Raw genomic sequence first — 21,219 nt, forward strand, 5'->3', positions numbered from 1 at the left:
CATAAGGCCTCACTTTTGTAAGGTATCTAGGTCCTTTTGTAAAAAGTACCAAACTCTAGAAAAAGAGTCAATCAGCTGTCACCTCCCTCTAGAACCTTCCTGGCAGGAGCCTCAGTCCCTCAGATTTTCGTATGCACTAAGCTAAGTAGGCGTGTTACTGAGAGAATTAGGTGAGTCCTTCCAGGGGGGGCGGAGGGTTGCATGTGAATCTATGAAAGATACCAATACTGGATAACTGCAGTTACAGGTAAGTAACGCATTTCTTAACCAGTATTATCGGTGTCTTTCATAGATTCACAGGCCTGAATCAGAGTAGCAAGCAATACAGAAAGCACATTTCGTATAGTACAGTATATGCAAGTTATTAGATAATAACATATCCTGCAACTAGTATGCAAACAATACCATCAGCAAAGAAATGTGCATATAACAGAAGGATGGAGGGATGAAAGAAGGCTCACCTCAATGAAACAGATGGCGTAGTACTGCTTGTCCCACTGCTGCATCCTTCATCAGCTCTGTGTCCAGGCAATAATGCCTAGTGAAGGTATGAGGCGACCTCCTTGTTGCCGCCCTGCAGATGTCAATCACTGGCACCCCTGCAAAGAGTGCCATAGAAGTGGATATAGCCCTCGTGGAGTGGGCTCGCACCTTAGAGCGTAGAGGCAGTCCTGCCTGCTCATGACAGAAGGAGATGGCTGCCGAAATCCAGCGTGAGATGCTCTGTTTTGTAAGTGGGAGACCCTTCCTAGGTCTGCTGTAGGCCACAAAAAGCTGATTTGATTTCCTAAACTCCCTTGTCTTGTCGATGTAAAATTTCAAGCAGCGCTTGAGATCCAGAGAATGTAATGCCCTCTCCGCTGCTGTACTGGGATTTGGGAAGAAGGAACGCAAAACCACAGGCTCATTAAGGTGGAAATCCGACGGAACCTTTGGGATGAACTTCGGATTGGTTCTAAGGATCACTCTGTCATTTTTAAATTGCATAAAGGGATCTTGAATTAAAAGTGCCTGCAGCTCACTTACTTTCCTTGCGGAGGTGAGCGCAAGAAGTAGCGCTGTTTTCCAAGAGATGTATTTCAAGTCAGCTCTGTGCACCGGCTCGAATGGATGCTTCATGAGTTGATTAAGGACTACATTCAGATGCCATGTAGGTGGCAATATCCTCACTTGAGGGAAAGATCTGTATAGTCCCTTCAAGAATTGTTTGATTAATCTGCTTGACCAAAGGGAAGGTCCCGCTGCAGTTCTTTTATAACGGGATATCGCAGCCAAGTGTACTTTAATTGAAGAGTGGGCTAGGCCTGCCTTCGCCAGATGTAAAAGGTAAGGTAGGATTTGTTCCGGCGAAGAAGAGAAGGGATGTATTCCATGATCAGCACACCAAACACAAAACCTCTTCCATTTCAGGGAGTCCGTTTTGGTGGTACTATCTGCTCGTGCCTTGGCTAGGATGTCTCCACAATCCTGCGGAATGTTTAAATCCCGAAACTCTCTGAACTCAGGAACCAGTCGGCTAACTTGAGAGACTTCAGATCCGGGTGTTGAATTGGCCGGCTGTGCATAGTGAGTAGAGATGGACTCTGCTTCAGACGGACTGGCGGTTCCAGGAATAGACGGAGTAGCTCTGTGAACTAATGCTGTCTTGGCCAAGTTGGGGCTATTCAAATGAGCGCACATGGTTCCACCTTCATCTTCCTGAGGACTCTGGGAAGCATCGGGAATGACAGAAAGGCGTACGCAAAGACGTTGCGCCATGCAATGGAAAATGCATTCCCTAGAGACCCTGATTGGGGATGCCAACTTGCGAAGTGTGGGCATTTTGCGTTGATCCTCGTAGCGAAGAGATCTATCTGTGGTGTGCCCCATCTCAAGAAGATTTAGTTGAGAATCTTCTAGTCTAACTTCCACTCATGAGACGATGATTTTTGTCTGCTCAACGAGTCGGCGAGTACATTGTCCATCCCTGGGACATATTCCGCCTTTAGGGCTACATTGTTCATTATCAACCAGTTCCAGATTTTTTGCGACTTGCGCGAGAGTGTCAGCGAGCGCGTCCCTCCCTGCTTGTTGAGAAAGTGCATTGTCGTGGTGTTGTCTGTCCTGACAAGCACTAGGGAGTTTTTGATTCTTGGTAGGAACGACTGTAGAGCCAAGAATACCGCTCTCAACTCGAGCAGATTGATGTGGAGCTCTCTCTCTGTAATTGACCACTTTCCTCTTATTTGCAGTTCCTGCAGGAAGGCTCCCCAACCTTCTTTGGAAGTGTCCGTTTTTATTACATGAGGAGCCTCTGGAAGTAACAATGTCAAACCTCGGGACAGGTTCTGTGAAGACATCCACCATTTCAGGGCCTTGACCATCTGAGAAGTCACTCTTATGTGGTCGTCAAATGACCCCGTGCACTGGACCCTGCCTCGAGAGTGCCTCCTGCAGAGGACGCATCCGTAGGCGACAGTGAGGGATCAAGAGGATGCACGATGACATCATCCCTAAAAGAGGTTTGAAGAGTCGGACCTTCAACACTCTTCTTGAGACTACTGAAGACGCTAGCACGAGAAGCTTGTTTTGCATCTCCTAAGAGGGGAACGCTCTTGTGGAGGTCGTGTTCAAGGTTGCTCCCAAAAAGTTGATAGTTTGAGATGGTCGCAGGATTGATTTTTCCTGATTGATCGTGAGACCCAGGCAATTGAAGAGATTCAGACAGGCGTTGGCAGACCTGGACGCGTCTTCGAAGGATGGTGCCTTGATTAGCCAGTCGTCCAGATAGGGAAAAACTTGATGACGGCATTGCCTGAGATATGCCGCCACTGGGGAGAGAACATTTGGTGAAGATGCAGGACGCAGACTTGAGTCCAAAGGGCAGGACACAGAATTGGAAATGCCTGCCCGCTACTGCGAATCTCAAGTACTTTTTGTTATCTTTGTGAATTGGTATATGGAAGTAAGCGTCTTGTAAGTCCAACGACGCCATAAAATCCCCCTCCTCCAGAAGATGCAGAACTTCCTGGATCGTCACCATGTGAAACAACTGTTTCTTCAGAAACATGTTTAGAGCCCTGAGATCTAGGATTGATCTCCATTTCTTTTCCTTCTTTTGGATTAAAAAGAAACGGGAATAAAATCCTTTCCCTCTTTGGGATGGTGGAACTCTCTCTATCGCTCCTTTCTGCAACATAACAGAGATTTCTTGCAGAAGCAGTCGTAGGTTTTTGTGATGCATTGGGCAAGGCGGGGTTCATGGAGGGATGCTCATGAATTCCATAGAGTGGCCGAATTGTATTAATTGAAGGACCCACCGATCCGTAGTTATCTTTTTCCAATTCTTTAGAAAATAGGTAATTTTTCCTCCAATTTTTAATAATGGATACGAGGTAGGGACTGGCCGTATTAAGAGGTCATTGTCTTCGCCCGTTGCTTCTTCTCTGTCCTCTGCCTCGAAAGGACGACTTTCCGTACGAGGACTGTTGGCCTTGTTGTTGCAGGCGTTGTTGATACTGCGGCCTACTCTGGTTGGACGAATAAGAGGATCTGTACTGGAAACCTCCTTTGTAGGAATAATGTCCTCTTCCTCTATTTCCTCGAAAGTACTGACTTTTATACTGAAGTGCGCCTAAGGCCCCTGCGGTGTCCGTATCCTTTTTTAGGTTTTTGTAACGCCTCATCAATTTTGGGGTTAAATAGTAGCTGGCCGTCATATGGCATGTCCAAAATTTTTGCCTGCACTTCAGGACGAAATGAGGTTGCTTTCAACCATCCTTGACGTCTTAGAACCGCTGCACCAGCCAGCTGCCGAAATCCTGTCATAGCAACATCCATAGCACAGTCAATAATCTCTGATGCTGATGTTTCCCCTTCTATGAGTATTTTCTTCACCTCTTCCTTGGATGCGTCAGGTAATTCAGATAGGTATGGGGCTATGTCTGCCCACAGCTGTCTATTATAGCGTCCAAGCAGCGCTAAGGCATTTGCAGCCTTGACAGTCATTGCAGACATTGTTGAAACACGCTTTCCTATGTAGTCAAGCTTTCTTCCATCCTTATCCGGAGGAGCCGATACAGGAGAAGAAGGATTTCTAGATTTTTTCTGGGCCGCCTGCGTCACCACAGAATCCGGTTTAGGATGACCTGTCAGGCAGGCCGGTGCCGAATTTGGAGCTTTGTATTTTTTTTTCCAATCTAGGAATTACAGGCGAAACTGAGGCGGGATTCTGCATGATCTGCTCCCCCTGTTTCCAGAGATATCAATCATAGGAATTGTTCTCATTGACCTCTTTATGGCTCCTTAAAATCATACAGGAAACATTCTTGTTCCTGAGACTCCATTGTAATCTGGAACCGCTTAGCGGCCCATTCCACCACATTATGGAAACCACCTATATCAAATGGCGGCGAATTTCATGAAGCAGGTTTTGGAGATGCTGGTGAAGCTGTGACATAATTCTCCCAGTCATTATTGACAGATTGGTCATCCTGCAGCTCTCCTTCCTCTTGCTGTTCCTCCTGCTCTTCTTCCTCTTCTTCGCCCTCCGAAGACTGAGGACATGGTATATCCACCCGTTCCTTCTCAATGATTAGGGGCGGGGGTCTTGGTCTCGGCGATGGAGCCGTTGCGGGAGCTTGAGGTGCTGGAGATTCTGGGAACCTCTGCTTGTAGTCTTCTATAAGGTATCTTAGATCCGTAACCAGGGATGCTGGCAGGAAGACCATAGGTGTAGGTGGCAGACGGACCACCTGCTCCTCAACTTCCTCCTCATCCGAGCTTTGGCATTTGACATTTAGCTCTGATGGGCCAGTCGCCAATTGGAACATATCCCCATCATCAGAATCTTCATCCTGAAGTAGACGTGCTGGTGGTAATAGTTTCACACGGCTTGGGGAAGTTAGCTCTGGCGTTAGCGTCTTCCTGGTAATCTTCAGACACACAGAAGCTGACTGAAAGTCAGAATCAATCACCGTCCACGGGCCCGTCGACGGTGAGATCGTCGACGGATTAGCGACGACAGTCGTCGTCATCGACGATATTGCCGTCGACGGTATAGATGTTTCTGTCGTCGACGGTGTCTTCGTCAACGGCGACAAAGTCGACGGTGATTATCTCGTCGTCGACGAGGCTATCGTCGACGGGATCTTGGTCGTTGACGAAGATCTTTTTATTACAATCGTCGACGCTACCGCCTTACCCGCTGTCGACGATGGGGTTGTCGTCGTCGATGATGATAATGACGACGACGCAGTCGAGACTGTCGTCGTCGACGTAGATACATAAGCAGGAGATACTGCTTTCTTCATCACCAATGATGTCGTCAACGATGCCGTCCTCGTCGACGGTTCAGGCTTCTTAAAGGTGTGAATCTCCTTTTCTGAAGCTGTTTTTGTCTTGACACACCCATGGACCTTTCTCCTGTAATCCTGCAAATTCAGCGGCACCGACCACATCTCTGCTACGACCACACCACAGATCCCCGACCCCAACCACCTACGATGCATCCTTCTCAACACCCGATCGGTCCACAGGCACGCAATTGACCTATGGAATCTCCTAGACACCATCTCTCCGGACATCGCCTTCCTTACGGAAACATGGATGAATGCTTCCTCCGCCCCAGACATCACCATTGCCATCCCTGAAGACTATAAGATCACTCGCAAAGACCGAACCAACCACACAGGAGGAGGAATCGCTATCGTCCATAAGAAATCTATTCGCATCTCAACCAGCTCAGACGTCAATCTCGCCAACTCTGAACACCTTCACTTCCAGATCCACATAGACCCCAAGACCACACTCAGAGGCACCCTCCTCTACAGACCACCAGGACCCCGCGCAAAATTCAGTGAAGACATTACGGACTTCATCACCCCACACGCGCTCCCCTCCAAAGATTACATCCTTCTGGGAGACCTCAACTTTCATCTTGAAAAGACCAACGACCGCAACACCACCACCCTCTTGGACAACCTCGCCAACCTCGGACTTAAACAACTAGTCACTTCCCCCACCCACATCGCTGGTCACACACTCGACCCCATCTTCACATCCAGCAATCACGTCTCCTTCAGCCACACTACGGATCTCCTCTGGACCGACCACAGCTGCGTTCACTTTACCTACAACAAGCCGAAACCCATCAACCACTCCCAACCCACCCTGCAAAGAAACTGGAACAAAATCACCACGGACCAAATCTCCGCATCGCTCCTTCGAAACTCTCCAGCCCTCTCTTCTAACGCCAACGAAGCCGCCGCCAACCTCACCCTATGGCTATCCAACACCGCCGACACTTTAGCTCCACTGAAAAAACGTCAAAGCAAACCTGGCAGCAAGAAAGCTTCATGGTTCAACGATGATCTCAAGAAGTCCAAGAAACTCTGCCGCTCCCTTGAAAAGGCCTGGAAAAAAGACCCAACCACCAGCACCAAGGACGCCTTCAGAAGCGCCACCCGCACTCACCACCAACTGATCCGAAAAGCCAAGAAAACAGCATTCAAGGATCGACTTGACAACAACGCCCACAACAGCAAAGAACTTTTCAACATCGTCAAGGAATTTTCCAATCCCTCGGCCAACTCCAACGACATCACCCCCTCTCAAACCCTCTGCGACTCCCTAGCCTCTTTTTTCCACAACAAGATTGCAGACATCCACAACAGCTTTGACAACCAACCCGGAAACCAACCCACCCTACCATCTGCTGACCATCTTCCCCCCATGAACCCTTTACGCCTGGAACCTAATCTCCACTGAGGACACCATCCACCTGATGAATTCCATCCACTCAGGATCTCCCACAGACCCATGCCCTCACCACATCTTCAACAAAGCAGACTCCGTCATAGCACCGCACCTCCGAGACGTCATCAACTGCTCCTTCAACTCCGCTACCTTCCCAGAAGACTGGAAACACGCCGAACTCACCGCCCTTCTGAAAAAACCAACAGCGGACCCCAGCGGACCCCACCGAACTCAAAAATTACCGCCCCATCTCGCTTCTTCCATTCCTGGCCAAAGTCATCGAGAAAGCAGTCAACAACCAGTTCGCCGCCTTCCTCGAAGCCAACAAATCCCTCGACCCCTCACAATCTGGCTTCCGAGCAAAACACAGTACTGAGACCGCCCTCATCGCAGCAACAGACGACATTCGAACTCTACTGGACAATGGAGACACAGTCGCCCTCATCCTCCTCGACCTCTCTGCAGCATTCGATACAGTCTGCCACAGCACCCTTCTTCAACGCCTCAACAACATCGGAATCCAAGGAAAAGCACTTGATTGGATCACCTCGTTCCTCGCCGGAAGAACCCAGAGAGTCCGCCTTCCTCCATTCAAGTCCGAGGCCTCTGAAGTCATCTGCGGAGTACCTCAAGGTTCCTCACTCAGTCCCACCCTCTTCAACATATACATGAGCCCCCTCGCGGCCATCGCACGCCAACACAACCTCAACATCATCTCTTACGCGGACGACACTCAACTAATCCTTTCTCTCACCAATGACCCCAGCACCGCCAAAACTAACCTTCACGAAGGAATGAAAGAAGTTGCCGAATGGATGAAACAAAGCCGTCTGAAACTGAACTCAGACAAAACAGAAGTCCTCATCTTAGGTACATCCCCCTCTGCATGGGACGACTCCTGGTGGCCGGAAGCCCTCGGAAAAGCACCCATCCCGACAGACCACGCACGGAACCTCGGCGTCATCCTGGATTCTTCACTCTCAATGAACAGACAAGTCAGCGCCGTATCCTCTTCCTGCTTCAACATCCTTCGCATGCTCAGAAAAACATTTCGCTGGATCCCCTCCGAAACAAGGAAGACAGTCAACCACGCTCTGGTCACGAGCCGACTGGACTACGGAAATACCCTCTACGCGGGCACTACCGCAAAACTCCAGAAGAAACTCCAACGAATCCAAAACGCCTCAGCCAGGCTCATATTAGACATCCCACGCAATGAACACATCTCTGGTCACCTTAAAGACCTCCACTGGCTACCCGTCAATAAGAGGATCACTTTCCGGCTGCTTACCCACGCACACAAATCTCTCTACGACATCGGACCAGATTGCCTCAACTCTCGGCTGTCCATCTACACCCCATCCCGCCAACTACGCTCTTCCAACCAAGCCCTCGCCACTGTACCTCGCATCAACAAGACCACCATGGGAGGCAGATCCTTCTCATACCTAGCTGCTAAAACATGGAACTCACTCCCCGCTTACCTTCGCCTCACCCAGAACCACCTAGCGTTCAGAAAGCAGCTTAAAACGTGGATATTTGACAAATAATCTTCCTCCCCTTCCTAAGCGCCTTGAAACCCTCCGGGTATGTAGTGCGCTATACAAATTTTATGACTTGACTTGACTTGACCTCTGAAGACTTTTTAGCTGTCTTCTTTTGAGGAGTATCCAAGGGGCCAGGGGAAGCTTCCCTAGGTCTTTTGAGAGATGATTTTGAGGAGATTGAAGAACCCTCACTTCCCTCAGAGGAATCCAGATTGTCTCTATTCTTAAGCCTTTGGAGCCAGATCAAAAGGCGTCCCTCTCGGTCTTTTAGAGTCTTAGTAGAAAAGGTTCGACATACCTTGCAGTCCTTAGCCACATGATCTGGGTATAGACAGTACAGGCAGTCCTTATGCTGGTCATCAATGTGTAACCTCTTTTTTCCACAAGAGATACAAGCTCTGAAGAGACCCTTCTTTGGAGCATCAGCCATAGTAAATAGCTTTCCTTGAGGAGAAAACAGGAAACAATATCCAAAAACTGTTGAAAAAGCTATAAAGCAACAAACCTGAGCAGAGCTCAGGGGAGACTCCCTTAGCACAATGTGTGGTAGAAAATCTGAGGGACTGAGGCTCCTGCCAGGAAGGTTCTAGAGGGAGGTGACAGCTGATTGGCTCTTTTTCTAGAGTTTGGTCCTTTTTACAAAAGGACCTAGATATCTTACAAAAGTGAGACCTTATGGCCTACTATTCTCTATATGTCTATGGGACATTACTTATTTATGTACCGGGGACTCCCATCTCGTCGACGGGGAATGATTCAGGCATGTGAATCTATGAAAGACACCTATAATACTGGATAATTATTTATTATATTTAAATATATATATATCCCGCCGCCGCTGCAATGTGGGTTCACTTGCTGTCAAGATTGGACAGTTTGAGTGGAGCAGGAGACGCCCTTTTTGATTGTAATTGACTGGCAGAGTTATCCCCCAATGATTGTTTTTAAAGGAAATAGAAATGTTTGACGGCGCACATTTGTGTTCACTTGCACTACTGGTCCCAGAACACCTTGGGAGACAAGCGAAATAAAAGAGGGATTACACCAGCGCAAGTGTTGTTTGCCGTTATTTCCAACTGCCTCAGAAGAAGGATCTTAATCCGAAACGCGTCGGCTATGAATATGGGGAGAGTATCTACCAGCCTGATTGAGCAAAGGAGCAGTCCTGGGTGTGCCAGCCATTTAGGGGTAACCTTTTGCAACAAACATAGTGGCCCGCCCTTGGTCATGGCAGGCATCACCACGGGAGCAGCGGGGGTCCGTATACCTGTGGATGGACTGGGAGACGGTACGGTGATTTCATCGCTGCCTTGCTGTGGGGAATCCCGCCGCCGCTGCAATGTGGGTTCACTTGCTGTCAAGATTGGACAGTTCGAGTGGAGCAGGAGACGCCCTTTTTGATTGTAATTGACTGGCAGAGTTATCCCCCAATGATTGTTTTTAAAGGAAATAGAAATGTTTGACGGCGCACATTTGTGTTCACTTGCACTACTGGTCCCAGAACACCTTGGGAGACAAGCGAAATGAAAGAGGGATTACACCAGCGCAAGTGTTGTTTGCCGTTATTTCCAACTGCCTCAGAAGAAGGATCTTAATCCGAAACGCGTCGGCTATGAATATGGGGAGAGTATCTACCAGCCTGATTGAGCAAAGGAGCAGTCCTGGGTGTGCCAGCCATTTAGGGGTAACCTTTTGCAACAAACATAGTGGCCCGCCCTTGGTCACGGCAGGCATCACCACGGGAGCAGCGGGGGTCCGTATACCTGTGGATGGACTGGGAGACGGTACGGTGATTTCATCGCTGCCTTGCTATGGGGAATCCCGCCGCCGCTGCAATGTGGGTTCACTTGCTGTCAAGATTGGACAGTTTGAGTGGAGCAGGAGACGCCCTTTTTGATTGTAATTGACTGGCAGAGTTATCCCCCAATGATTGTTTTTAAAGGAAATAGAAATGTTTGACGGCGCACATTTGTGTTCACTTGCACTACTGGTCCCAGAACACCTTGGGAGACAAGCGAAATAAAAGAGGGATTACACCAGCGCAAGTGTTGTTTGCCGTTGTTTCCAACTGCCTCAGAAGAAGGATCTTAATCCGAAACGCGTCGGCTATGAATATGGGGAGAGTATCTACCAGCCTGATTGAGCAAAGGAGCAGTCCTGGGTGTGCCAGCCATTTAGGGGTAACCTTTTGCAACAAACATAGTGGCCCGCCCTTGGTCACGGCAGGCATCACCACGGGAGCAGCGGGGGTCCGTATACCTGTGGATGGACTGGGAGACGGTACGGTGATTTCATCGCTGCCTTGCTGTGGGGAATCCCGCCGCCGCTGCAATGTGGGTTCACTTGCTGTCAAGATTGGACAGTTTGAGTGGAGCAGGAGACGCCCTTTTTGATTGTAATTGACTGGCAGAGTTATCCCCCAATGATTGTTTTTAAAGGAAATAGAAATGTTTGACGGCGCACATTTGTGTTCACTTGCACTACTGGTCCCAGAACACCTTGGGAGACAAGTGAAATAAAAGAGGGATTACACCAGCGCAAGTGTTGTTTGCCGTTATTTCCAACTGCCTCAGAAGAAGGATCTTAATCCGAAACGCGTCGGCTATGAATATGGGGAGAGTATCTACCAGCCTGATTGAGCAAAGGAGCAGTCCTGGGCGTGCCAGCCATTTAGGGGTAACCTTTTGCAACAAACATAGTGGCCCGCCCTTGGTCACGGCAGGCATCACCACGGGAGCAGCGGGGGTCCGTGTACCTGTGGATGGACTGGGAGACGGTACGGTGATTTCATCGCTGCCTTGCTGTGGGGAATCCCGCCGCCGCTGCAATGTGGGTTCACTTGCTGTCAAGATTGGACAGTTTGAGTGGAGCAGGAGACGCCCTTTTTGATTGTAATTGACTGGCAGAGTTATCCCCCAATGATTGTTTTTAAAGGAAATAGAAATGTTTGACGGCGCACATTTGTGTTCACTTGCACTACTGGTCCCAGAACACCTTGGGAGACAAGCGAAATAAAAGAGGGATTACACCAGCGCAAGTGTTGTTTGCCGTTGTTTCCAACTGCCTCAGAAGAAGGATCTTAATCCCAAACGCGTCGGCTATGAATATGGGGAGAGTATCTACCAGCCTGATTGAGCAAAGGAGCAGTCCTGGGTGTGCCAGCCATTTAGGGGTAACCTTTTGCAACAAACATAGTGGCCCGCCCTTGGTCACGGCAGGCATCACCACGGGAGCAGCGGGGGTCCGTATACCTGTGGATGGACTGGGAGACGGTACGGTGATTTCATCGCTGCCTTGCTGTGGGGAATCCCGCCGCCGCTGCAATGTGGGTTCACTTGCTGTCAAGATTGGACAGTTTGAGTGGAGCAGGAGACGCCCTTTTTGATTGTAATTGACTGGCAGAGTTATCCCCCAATGATTGTTTTTAAAGGAAATAGAAATGTTTGACGGCGCACATTTGTGTTCACTTGCACTACTGGTCCCAGAACACCTTGGGAGACAAGCAAAATAAAAGAGGGATTACACCAGCGCAAGTGTTGTTTGCCGTTATTTCCAACTGCCTCAGAAGAAGGATCTTAATCCGAAACGCGTTGGCTATGAATATGGGGAGAGTATCTACCAGCCTGATTGAGCAAAGGAGCAGTCCCTGGTGTGCCAGCCATTTAGGGGTAACCTTTTGCAACATATATATGTATATATATATATTGTTATAAGCTCCGGGGTCCCGCACATGGGCGGGGATAATTCACTGCTTATGACTATTGATGAGTATCCCCTGGAAGAGAACTCATGTTACAATGATAGTGGAAACAGGTCATATAGCGCCTTGTGTACCACCCTCCCCTTGCTAGGAACTAGGTTTTATAATAAAAATAGAAGATCTCTAGGTTTAAACAGGGAACCTCATACCTCCAAGATCAGCAGAGGTGAATCACATCTCAGGATCAGCAAAGCTCTCTGTCACTGGAAAGGTTTTTTCTCCAAGTGCCTAAATCATGCATGCAATGCAATATTAAAGGCACAAGAATTTCAGTTGGTTCCAGCTCTGTGCGTGTTGTGTCTAGAGCGTGGGCAGATCAACCTGAATCACAGCATACATTGTTATTATGACCTTGAAGACTTCTGCACGCAGTTTACAGACTAAGGTCACGGTGTAAGTCTAGGGATGTGAAAAACAGACCGTTCTCATGCGATGGAAAAGCAAGCAGTTTAACTTACATCAAAGTTACCTGTAGTGTCGTGTGCAAAAGCTGCAAAGTGGCAAAATGGCAAAATGGCTTTTAAACTTCTAATACGCTTATGCTAACATAACAATGTGTGCAAGCGTAATCCTGTATTCACTACAGTAGTGTGCTGTCACCTCCCTGACGCTGATCTGGTTTTGCTGCGAACTGCACCCCGTCTTCCTCTTCTCCTTGGCCTTCCCCGACCCCGAGGTTCCTTGCTGGTGGTCTGTGGGGCTTGTGGGATTGCTGTTGGCCTCTGCACTAGGTCTGGGTGCATCCATGGTGCTACTGTTTTTGGTGTATTCTTTTAGTTGCTTTCATAGTGCATTTTACCGCCTGCCGCGTTTGATTTGCAGGCCTGCCGCTGGTTTTCACTGCTTTTTGTATCGCTGTTGGTCTCATCGCAACTTTTTTGTGTCTCTTTGTTTCGCATTTTTGCGGCGTCGCATTCTCTTTAGTGCGGACATTTGACGCGTTGTCGTGGGCCCATCGCATAGTACCCCCGTGTTGTGAATACTGAGTGAACACAGCGTTGAATTCCTACTATAGACTGCGATATAAAGAGTTGCGTTAAGCTAATTTTGCAGTAATTATCACACATATTTTTTAAAACCTTTCACCTCTGTATCTTACTGTCCCCTTTTCTTTGTTTTTAATACTTACGCATCTGCAAGGACCTTCCAAATATTTACAGATACTAAATATGCTGCTACCACTGTATCATAGTTTTAGTATTTTCCATTTGAAACGCTCACATTTCTGAAGTATATAACTAACTTCTTTGATTTGCACAGCACACACCTGGGTTGCACTTTCTCAAAGTGGAGGAAACCTTCTTTTATTGGTACTTGCATGCCAAGCCCACCTCTTAGAGGTGATTGGAGTATTTCAGCAATTATTGGACAGCAGATTATCTAATGGCACTTTGTCAGGCGTTATGACTCACGTTATGTGTACTCATTTTATCTGTGCCAGAAGGATCAAGGGCTGGGATGGCCCATCAGCGATTCAATGCCTGACCTGAAATTTTCACAAGAAATAATCGTTTTTAGTTTGCCCTTTAATCTCTCTATATTTCTTAAGATCCCTGTCTAATAAGGATCAGCCACATGATGCCTTTGCCCATTGGTTATGAAGGAATTAACTGCGCGTTTTACACCCCCAGGCCCACAACCTGTGGCCTAACCTACTTATTTGTTCTTTCTGACCATGAACCAGCAGCGTTTCCCTGTTTCTACTGCTACTAAAGCAATGCACCTGTGTGCGTTCTATACTTTGATTACAGCTAAATTCCTGCCCAGTATGGCAGTTACCTTCCTAAATGGGAAAAAAATACCTTGATTTTATTCAAGATGTTCACAATTATTCCAAGTAAAGCCACTAACACCTACTCATGTATTGTGCTGCCTCTGTGCATGGCATAACTGGCCCATAAACACGCTTGAAATTTTACTGTTTTGGCTGCGACACCAGTCAAAAAGCAAAGAGCCCACAGTGACGACCAGCCTAAAACTGTGGAGTAGCAGAACAGCCGTAATGAAGAATAGATCAAATTGAAGAACCCAGTGGTAGCTAGGATACGCATAATAGCTTCACACAACCCGTCACTGAAATAATTTGAAAATGGACAAATGGCCACTACATGTAAGGAACTCCTTTTGATAGTGAGCAGCTAGAGGCTTTATCTCTGTTCCACAGTCTGGCCTCAATTTTTATATAGTAGTGCACTGTTCATTGTGCAGTGAGAATAGCGTTGATTGATGGTCAGGTTGAGGTGGATACATTTCGGATTAACCTTAGTTGGAAGTGTTGTGAGAGGTTATTGATAAATAAGTTTACATTATTGACCCAGTCATTTTAACATATAATCATTTGTTACTTGGGAACTACTGAGCAAACACAAGGAGATGATGGACGGAGTACTGAAACGTTTCAGACACTCACCCCCAGTCACAGATCTGGATTGAATCCATTATTGTTCTTTAGCTCACTTTGTAACCCCAGTTTAAACCCAGCCATATGCAAACCAGTCTTGACCCTGTGCCACATGGGAACAATCCAGCCCAAATGCCAAGGCAGGTCTTCCCTGGACCGGGTTGAATTCATCATCGTTCTTTAGCTCACTTCGCCACCCCAGATTAGACCAAGCCATTTGCAAATCAGTCTTGACCCTGTGCCTCATGGGAACAGTCCAAACTGCCAAGCCAGGTCTTCCCTGGACCGGAAACAAGCATTCTGGGACTGGTTTCGGGGTAACACCCCTCATCAGCCAGCTTAGCTTGAAACCAGTGGCAAAGGGAGCAAGGGACCCACGTCTGGGCATACCTTGCCAATTTAGGGCAAACAAAGCAAACACAAGGAGATGATGGATGGAGCGCTGAAACTTTTCAGACACTTACCCCCAGTCACAGATCTGGGTTGAATCCATCATCGTTCTTTAGCTGTGTTTGCTTTGAGAACTACTGCCTGAGCTGAGATATTAAGTATGGCAGTTGACCTATCCTGAACTTAAATAGGTTCAAATGTTTTGTGTATTTTTTAAATGTATTATAGAAAGTATAATCCCAGGCATTTTCTCTTTCAAAGAAACTTATATTTTCAAGAATTGGGAACATTGAAGTTAGAACATACATCAAGTGGAATCAATCACGGCACTGTCTCAATTTGCTTTAAACATGAAAAGTATCTTAGTAATGATTGATCACTTCCTAGAGATATGTTTTTACTATTTGTTACTAACTTCCCCAAATCATTGTGCTGCAGAACTGAATTCCCAAATATTAGTTAGATCCTTACTCCCCCTGCAGTCCACATTGACCTACCATTTTCAACCCTCTTATATTGACTTCTGACTTACTTTTATTGATTAGCCAGAAAGAGGAGCATGCCCACACATTCATATTGTCTGAGTTGAAACTGACGACTCTGGTTCACTTACACGTAAAATAATTTTGTGTGTTTGTATAGCATCCTGTACATCCCTCCAACGCCATGTCTTGTTACTGTTCTGTCTGACAGCATATTCAAGGGCCCTAAGCATCAGCAAAAAAGAAGCATGGACAGAATGAGATCTCTTGCAAGTACCATCAGACGTTGAAGATTGGCGATACAGCCCTCGGTGATGGGTCAGGAACCTGTAGGATCTGCTGAAGACTAAGGGTCTGATTTAGTGGGCTGTGGCCACACCTGGACTTTTGGACTGCTTTGCCCCATGAAGCAAGTGAAAGCACAGAATCAGCCATGACTCATATAGTAGATGACGCTCTGAAAATCCTCCACCAAAATGATGCCTGTCTGTTAATCCTACTCGACCTGTCATCAGCTTTTGACACCGTCAAACACGACAACCTGCTGAATCTCTTGAAACACAGAATGGGTTTATCTCGAAGTGTATTTAACTGGTTCGCCTCCTTCCTCCAAAACAGATCCCAAAGATTCAAGGTCAACCAATCCTTGTCCTTCCCATCGTCTGTCACTCTGGGCGTTCCTCAAGGCTCCTCCCTCTCCCCCACCCTTTTCAACCTTTTCATGGAACCCGTCACTGATCTTCTCAGCCTCTCCAAAATCCAATCCACATGTACGCTGACGATACCCAAATCTACATCAAAATTCTCTCTCTGGAAGACATCAAATCACTCAACTCCACATTACAAAAAACCCAAATCTGGCTGGCTGAAAACCACCTGAAACTTAACTCCTTCAAAACGGAATTCCTTATAATCGCCCCCCCAAACAAAGTTAAAACTATCACAGACTGGATGAAGCACCTAGCAGCTCTAAATTGTCAACCACTCGTGGTCGACTCAGCAAAATCTCTGGGAGTAACGCTGGACAATAACCTCAACATGCAGAAACACATCAGCGCCTCAACAAAGGGAGCCAACTTCCACCTAAGGACCCTACGAAAACTGAAACCCTATCTACCCGCATACGATTTCAAACAAGCTGTTCAAGCCTTAGTTATACCTCGCTTTGAATACGGAGCAGTAACCCTTTGAGGACTCCCGAGGTCATCGACAGCCCCGCTAAGAGCCACGATCACCTCTGCTGCGAGACTCATCACAGGCTCTAAGAGAAATGCCCACATATCCCCAGACTTGAGAACTCTCAACTGGCTACCGTTTGAAGCCAGAATTCATTTAAAAATCGCTTGCCTGACACACAAGGCTCTCTACCACAACACTCCACTTTATCTAGCTCGGAAACTGGTGCTCTCAGCGGGCAGCAGAGCTTCCAGGAGTGCCAAGACTCTTCTCCTACAACCGCAATGATTTGCCAAGAAAAAAATGTATAACAGGTCCTTCTCCGGTATGGCTCCAAGGATATGGAATGCGCTGCCCAGTGAAACTAGAATGAACCCTTCCTTGGCTTCCTTCAAAAGAGAAGTCAAAGCTATCCTCATGGCTCAAACCACGTGAACTCTATCTATCCTCTGTACTTTATTACTTGTTTTTTCACTTATATGTGTCCTGTGTTTATATTTGCCATTTTACACTAGCATCGCACTGCCTTTTTACTGTTCTTGAATTTTCTAGCACTTCCTTATTATGTGATGTACTATAGCGTGTTATATTCTGTATATATTTCTACTTGTCATGTAAAGCGCTCTGATACTCGCAAGAGTCTGGTTCGCGCTATATAAAACCTTAAAAATAAAAATAAATAAATAAACAAGCATTTGCAATGCAATAGGTCTCGCATTTACGTGAGTTTAAGCTATTGGCATTGTACATGACAATGCCAATAGCTTACACTCGTGCAAATGCGATACCTATTGCATTGCAAATGCTTGTTTTGATAGTTGCCCTTCAACTGAGTTTCACCTCGAGGTAGTCTGTGCTGGGCTACAGAGGCTACTTTATTATTAATCTTTCTGTTGCACAGGAAATCCTCAAGTTTGCATTGAATATCCAGCTTCTCCTGGTCGTACATCTAGCCATAAAAAGCATTGGCAAAACCAGGAAAACATTAAAAAAAGATTCACATAGTTAGCAAGGAGAACTGCACGGATGTCACCCTATTACATTCAGCATGTGTTGTATCTTGCAAATGGGGTTAAAACAGACTGTTGGAAATGGATGTAAATTACTCTCGTTTACACATAGATTTCCCAAAAAGAAGTACTTCGCAACTAATGAAAAAAAGTTGTAAATTCAAAGTATCTCACCGTGTAGGGCTCGGATCCTGACCTTCACACCTTCTCCCTTAACCTTCATCCCACTGGGAAGTGTCACCTGGCAGTAATATATGCCATGATCATCCGTAGTCACGTTGAGGATGGTCAGGGAGGCCACCCCTTCGGACAGTTCCCCACTGACGAAGGCCCTGGAATAGTTAGCCACAAGAGTCTTGTTGTTCTCCATGAAGTGCAGGGTGTGCTTCCCATCTTCTCTGTACCAGTCAACAGTCAAGTCATGGAGAGATGAACCCTTTGGGCTGAAGAACTGGCAGCCCAGGACTATAGTCTCACCCACTCTGGCTTTCTCCTTGCTTGGTTCTTGAATTATAAATGGCTCCCAAGTCCTGGGGTCCCTAGTTTCCGCTTCCTCAGCACCAGTGATGTTTGGCTCAATTGTAGCATTCGGTAGGAGGTTTCCAGCGACAACATGGGAACCTGCGGAGGAATACGACAGCATCAAAAGATAAATCCAATCATTATACAAGTGACTGTATGCCTATGGGGGATGAAGACTTGTCCAACACACACTCATTCTACAACCCCCTGGTTATAAGTATATAAGTAGCGAGCCTGCATTTCCTTCTTCACTACGCTGTATGTTGTAAGATCATGGGTAAAGAGTCCTTTCCACCAACCAGCAAATACCAGCATTGCCAGAGTAAGAGGAGCCCTTGTGAAATCTGTGTAGCCAGGTGGCCACAACTACCACATTTATAACAAACGAGTACTTTCTCAATTCTTCCTAGTTCTGGGATACTCCTGCTTAGTTATTATCACTGCACACTGGTATCACTTTTTTAAATCATGTTTCTCTTCGTGAACTGATCTAATCCTTATCTAAGACTGCTCAATGTCTTTGGCTGTAGTTTTGGCTTCCTGGAGGGTAGGGCCAGGAATGTCCCAGACTCCCCTCAGATTTGACTGCTCTTAGTATTCACAATAGGTTTTAGGTTTCGCCTGGCGATCCGCTGCACAGCAGCGTTTGCGCAGGCGAAATCTTTTGAGAACAGTCTGGGGCTTTTTCCGCCTCTCTGTTCCATTGTCTAGCTCCATAAATGGAGGTTAGCCATTGGAACAGAGATGCGTCACTCATTCCCCGAGCAGATTCGTGGGCGCTCCGGCGATTTTTACTCATCCCGCCCATTTTCGTGCGGCGGTTGTTTTTTTTCCCTTCGTATTGGCATGTTGATTTCATTGTCCGTATGCCCGTCCCCCCTCTCGCTGTCCGTGTGCCCGTCCCCCCTCCCGCTGTCCGTGAGCCCGTCCCCCCCTCCCGCTGTCCGTATGCCCGTCCCCCCTCCCGCTGTCCGTGTGCCCGTCCCCCCTCCCGCTGTCCGTGAGCCCAGACAGACACCCCGTGCCAAAGGAGGGGAGGCTCCTGCTTGCGAGCTGGTGGCAATAGTCCAGTTCTTAAAATGATCCGAGGAGACAGTTACGTACAAGAAGCTGCACTCCCTTCAGGTTTTGCCAGCTGAGGCCTCTTCCGCATGGTGGACGGGGTGATGATGGGCATCTACGAGCCTCTGGTGTGTCACGGCAATTGGCCTCACCCAAAAGGAGCCGCCATTTTCCACTCGGTGTTCGCTGGTAAACAGAGACGTCAGGGCGCGCGAGCCGTACAACAGGACCAGGGAGCGGGTCTTCCTAGGCTCTTTGCTTTACCTAAAGGCGCATTCTATCCGTGTCTCTTACAGTGTTTTACTGTGGTTCAATTATTTAATGGGATATTTTAAACTGCATTTAGGAAATGCCATTTCCGCAACTGAAGCTCTGTGCATGCAAATGAACTCTATTACCCCAAGGAAGAATAGAAAATGCAGACATTTAATAGCGATTGATCCAGTCTGCCGACGCGAGGCCTCTGGTTTTATAAAAAGCTGTGCTATGAGCAAATAGGGCACACACCTTCCAAGTATAGGTGGACCGAACCATCTCATGGAGCAGGAGAACTTGGTCCCACAAGATGGGTGGCAAGGGAACAGCTTTTCTGTCAGCTTAATAGAAAGTTTGCCTACCTTTCCGCCTCCAGACCCCTCGGCTACACTCCTCCCCCCCAATCAGGAGTGGAATTGAGTAGTCTGTGCAGTGCTCTCTACAGATGAGTAGATGCGGTGGAAATGTATTTTTGAAGATCCCAGCTAATTCTGAACTGACTGGACTCCAATGGCGTACTTGGGCCTGCATACCATGGATTCTCAAGCTGAGTACCACTTTTAGTGCTTGAACCAGAGCAGTCCGCATCTGACTCAGCGAGGAGCTATAAGTTAGATGTCCGTGTGCCCGTCCCCCCTCCCGCTGTCCGTTGCCCATCCCCCCTCCCGCTGTCCGTGAGCCCGTCCTCCCTCCCGCTGTCCGTGAGCCCGTCCCCCCTCCCGCTGTACGTTTGCCTATTCCCCCTACCGCTATCCGTGTGCTCGTTCCCCCTCCCGCTGTCTGTGAGCCCGGCCCCCCTCCCGCTGTCCGTGCCCCCTCGCTGTGCTTGCTTCCCTGCCCCCTCGCTGTGCTTGCTCTCCTAAGTGTGTGTGTGGCTTTGGGTGGGTGTGTGTGACTCTGGGTGGGTGTGTGTGGGTGTGTGTGTGTGTGTGTGTGTGTGGCTCTGGGTGTGTGTGTGTGGCTCTGTGTGTGGCTCTGTGTGTGTGTGTGTGGGTCTGTGTGTGTGGGTCTGTGTGTGTGTGGGTCTGTGTGTGTGTGTCTCTGTGTGTGTGGCTCTGTGTGTGTGTCTCTGTGTGTGTGTGTGGCTCTGTGTGTGTGTGTGTGGGGGGGGGCTCTGTTGGTGTGTGTGGGTCTGTGTGTGTGGGTCTGTGTGTTTTTGTGTGGCATTTGCCAGAGATTAAACTATTGGCATTGTAAATGACAATGCCATTTATTTATCTGTTTTCAAAACCAACACATAAATACAAATTTTGTCATTTACAATGCCAATAGTTCAAACTTTTCAAAAGGCGAAACCATTGCATTGTAAATGTTTGTTTTAATGGTCTTGTCAGCTATATTTGCAAAATTACTCGACATGAGAGATTTTTTATCCAATTAAAAAGTTATCAAATATTTTCCCTGCTCTCTGCACAGAAGTATAAAACCTGCCCCTATGTAAGGCTAAGCAAGCCTGTACTTAAAATATTTTTCTAATCGTAGTAACACCTCTTCACATGCGTTAATACCACTTTGTTCCGGAATAGTCATAGATAAGTGCAAAATACTGTCTGTTCCTTTAATCCAAGACAGTGTAACACGGTGTGGTCATGTCCATCAATTGCCATTCCATCTGCATCAATATCTTCATGTATGACATACATTCTTCCTTCTGCACCATAAACATGCCCCCTTGTATATTACAAGAATTAAGGAGGACCTCGAATTGCAGGGTGAACAATATAATGGTGAAAAGGCAATAATAATACATATATGCAATTTAAGAACATTAATAGAGTTCATAAAAACACAAAACAACAATCAATGGATTGAGGAAACTAAAGGTCCAAAACACTCAGTTGGCATATGCAGCGAACACTGTGAATAACGTTATGCAAAT

General features: G+C 47.3%; 1 protein-coding gene across 1 annotated transcript in view; it reads right to left on the reverse strand.

The window, feature by feature from the left end:
• LOC147698991 (uncharacterized) overlaps positions 1 to 21,219 on the reverse strand; it is a 617,200-nt gene that overhangs the window by 420,427 nt on the left and 175,554 nt on the right. The window contains exon 2 of the mRNA XM_086935584.1: positions 17,676 to 18,122. Within this exon, the coding sequence (XP_086791710.1) occupies positions 17,676 to 18,122 (447 nt within the window). The remainder of the gene's footprint in view (positions 1 to 17,675; positions 18,123 to 21,219) is intronic.

This window comes from Lissotriton vulgaris, chromosome 8, assembly GCF_964263255.1.
Source record: "Lissotriton vulgaris chromosome 8, aLisVul1.2, whole genome shotgun sequence".
Lineage (NCBI taxonomy): Eukaryota > Metazoa > Chordata > Amphibia > Caudata > Salamandridae > Lissotriton > Lissotriton vulgaris.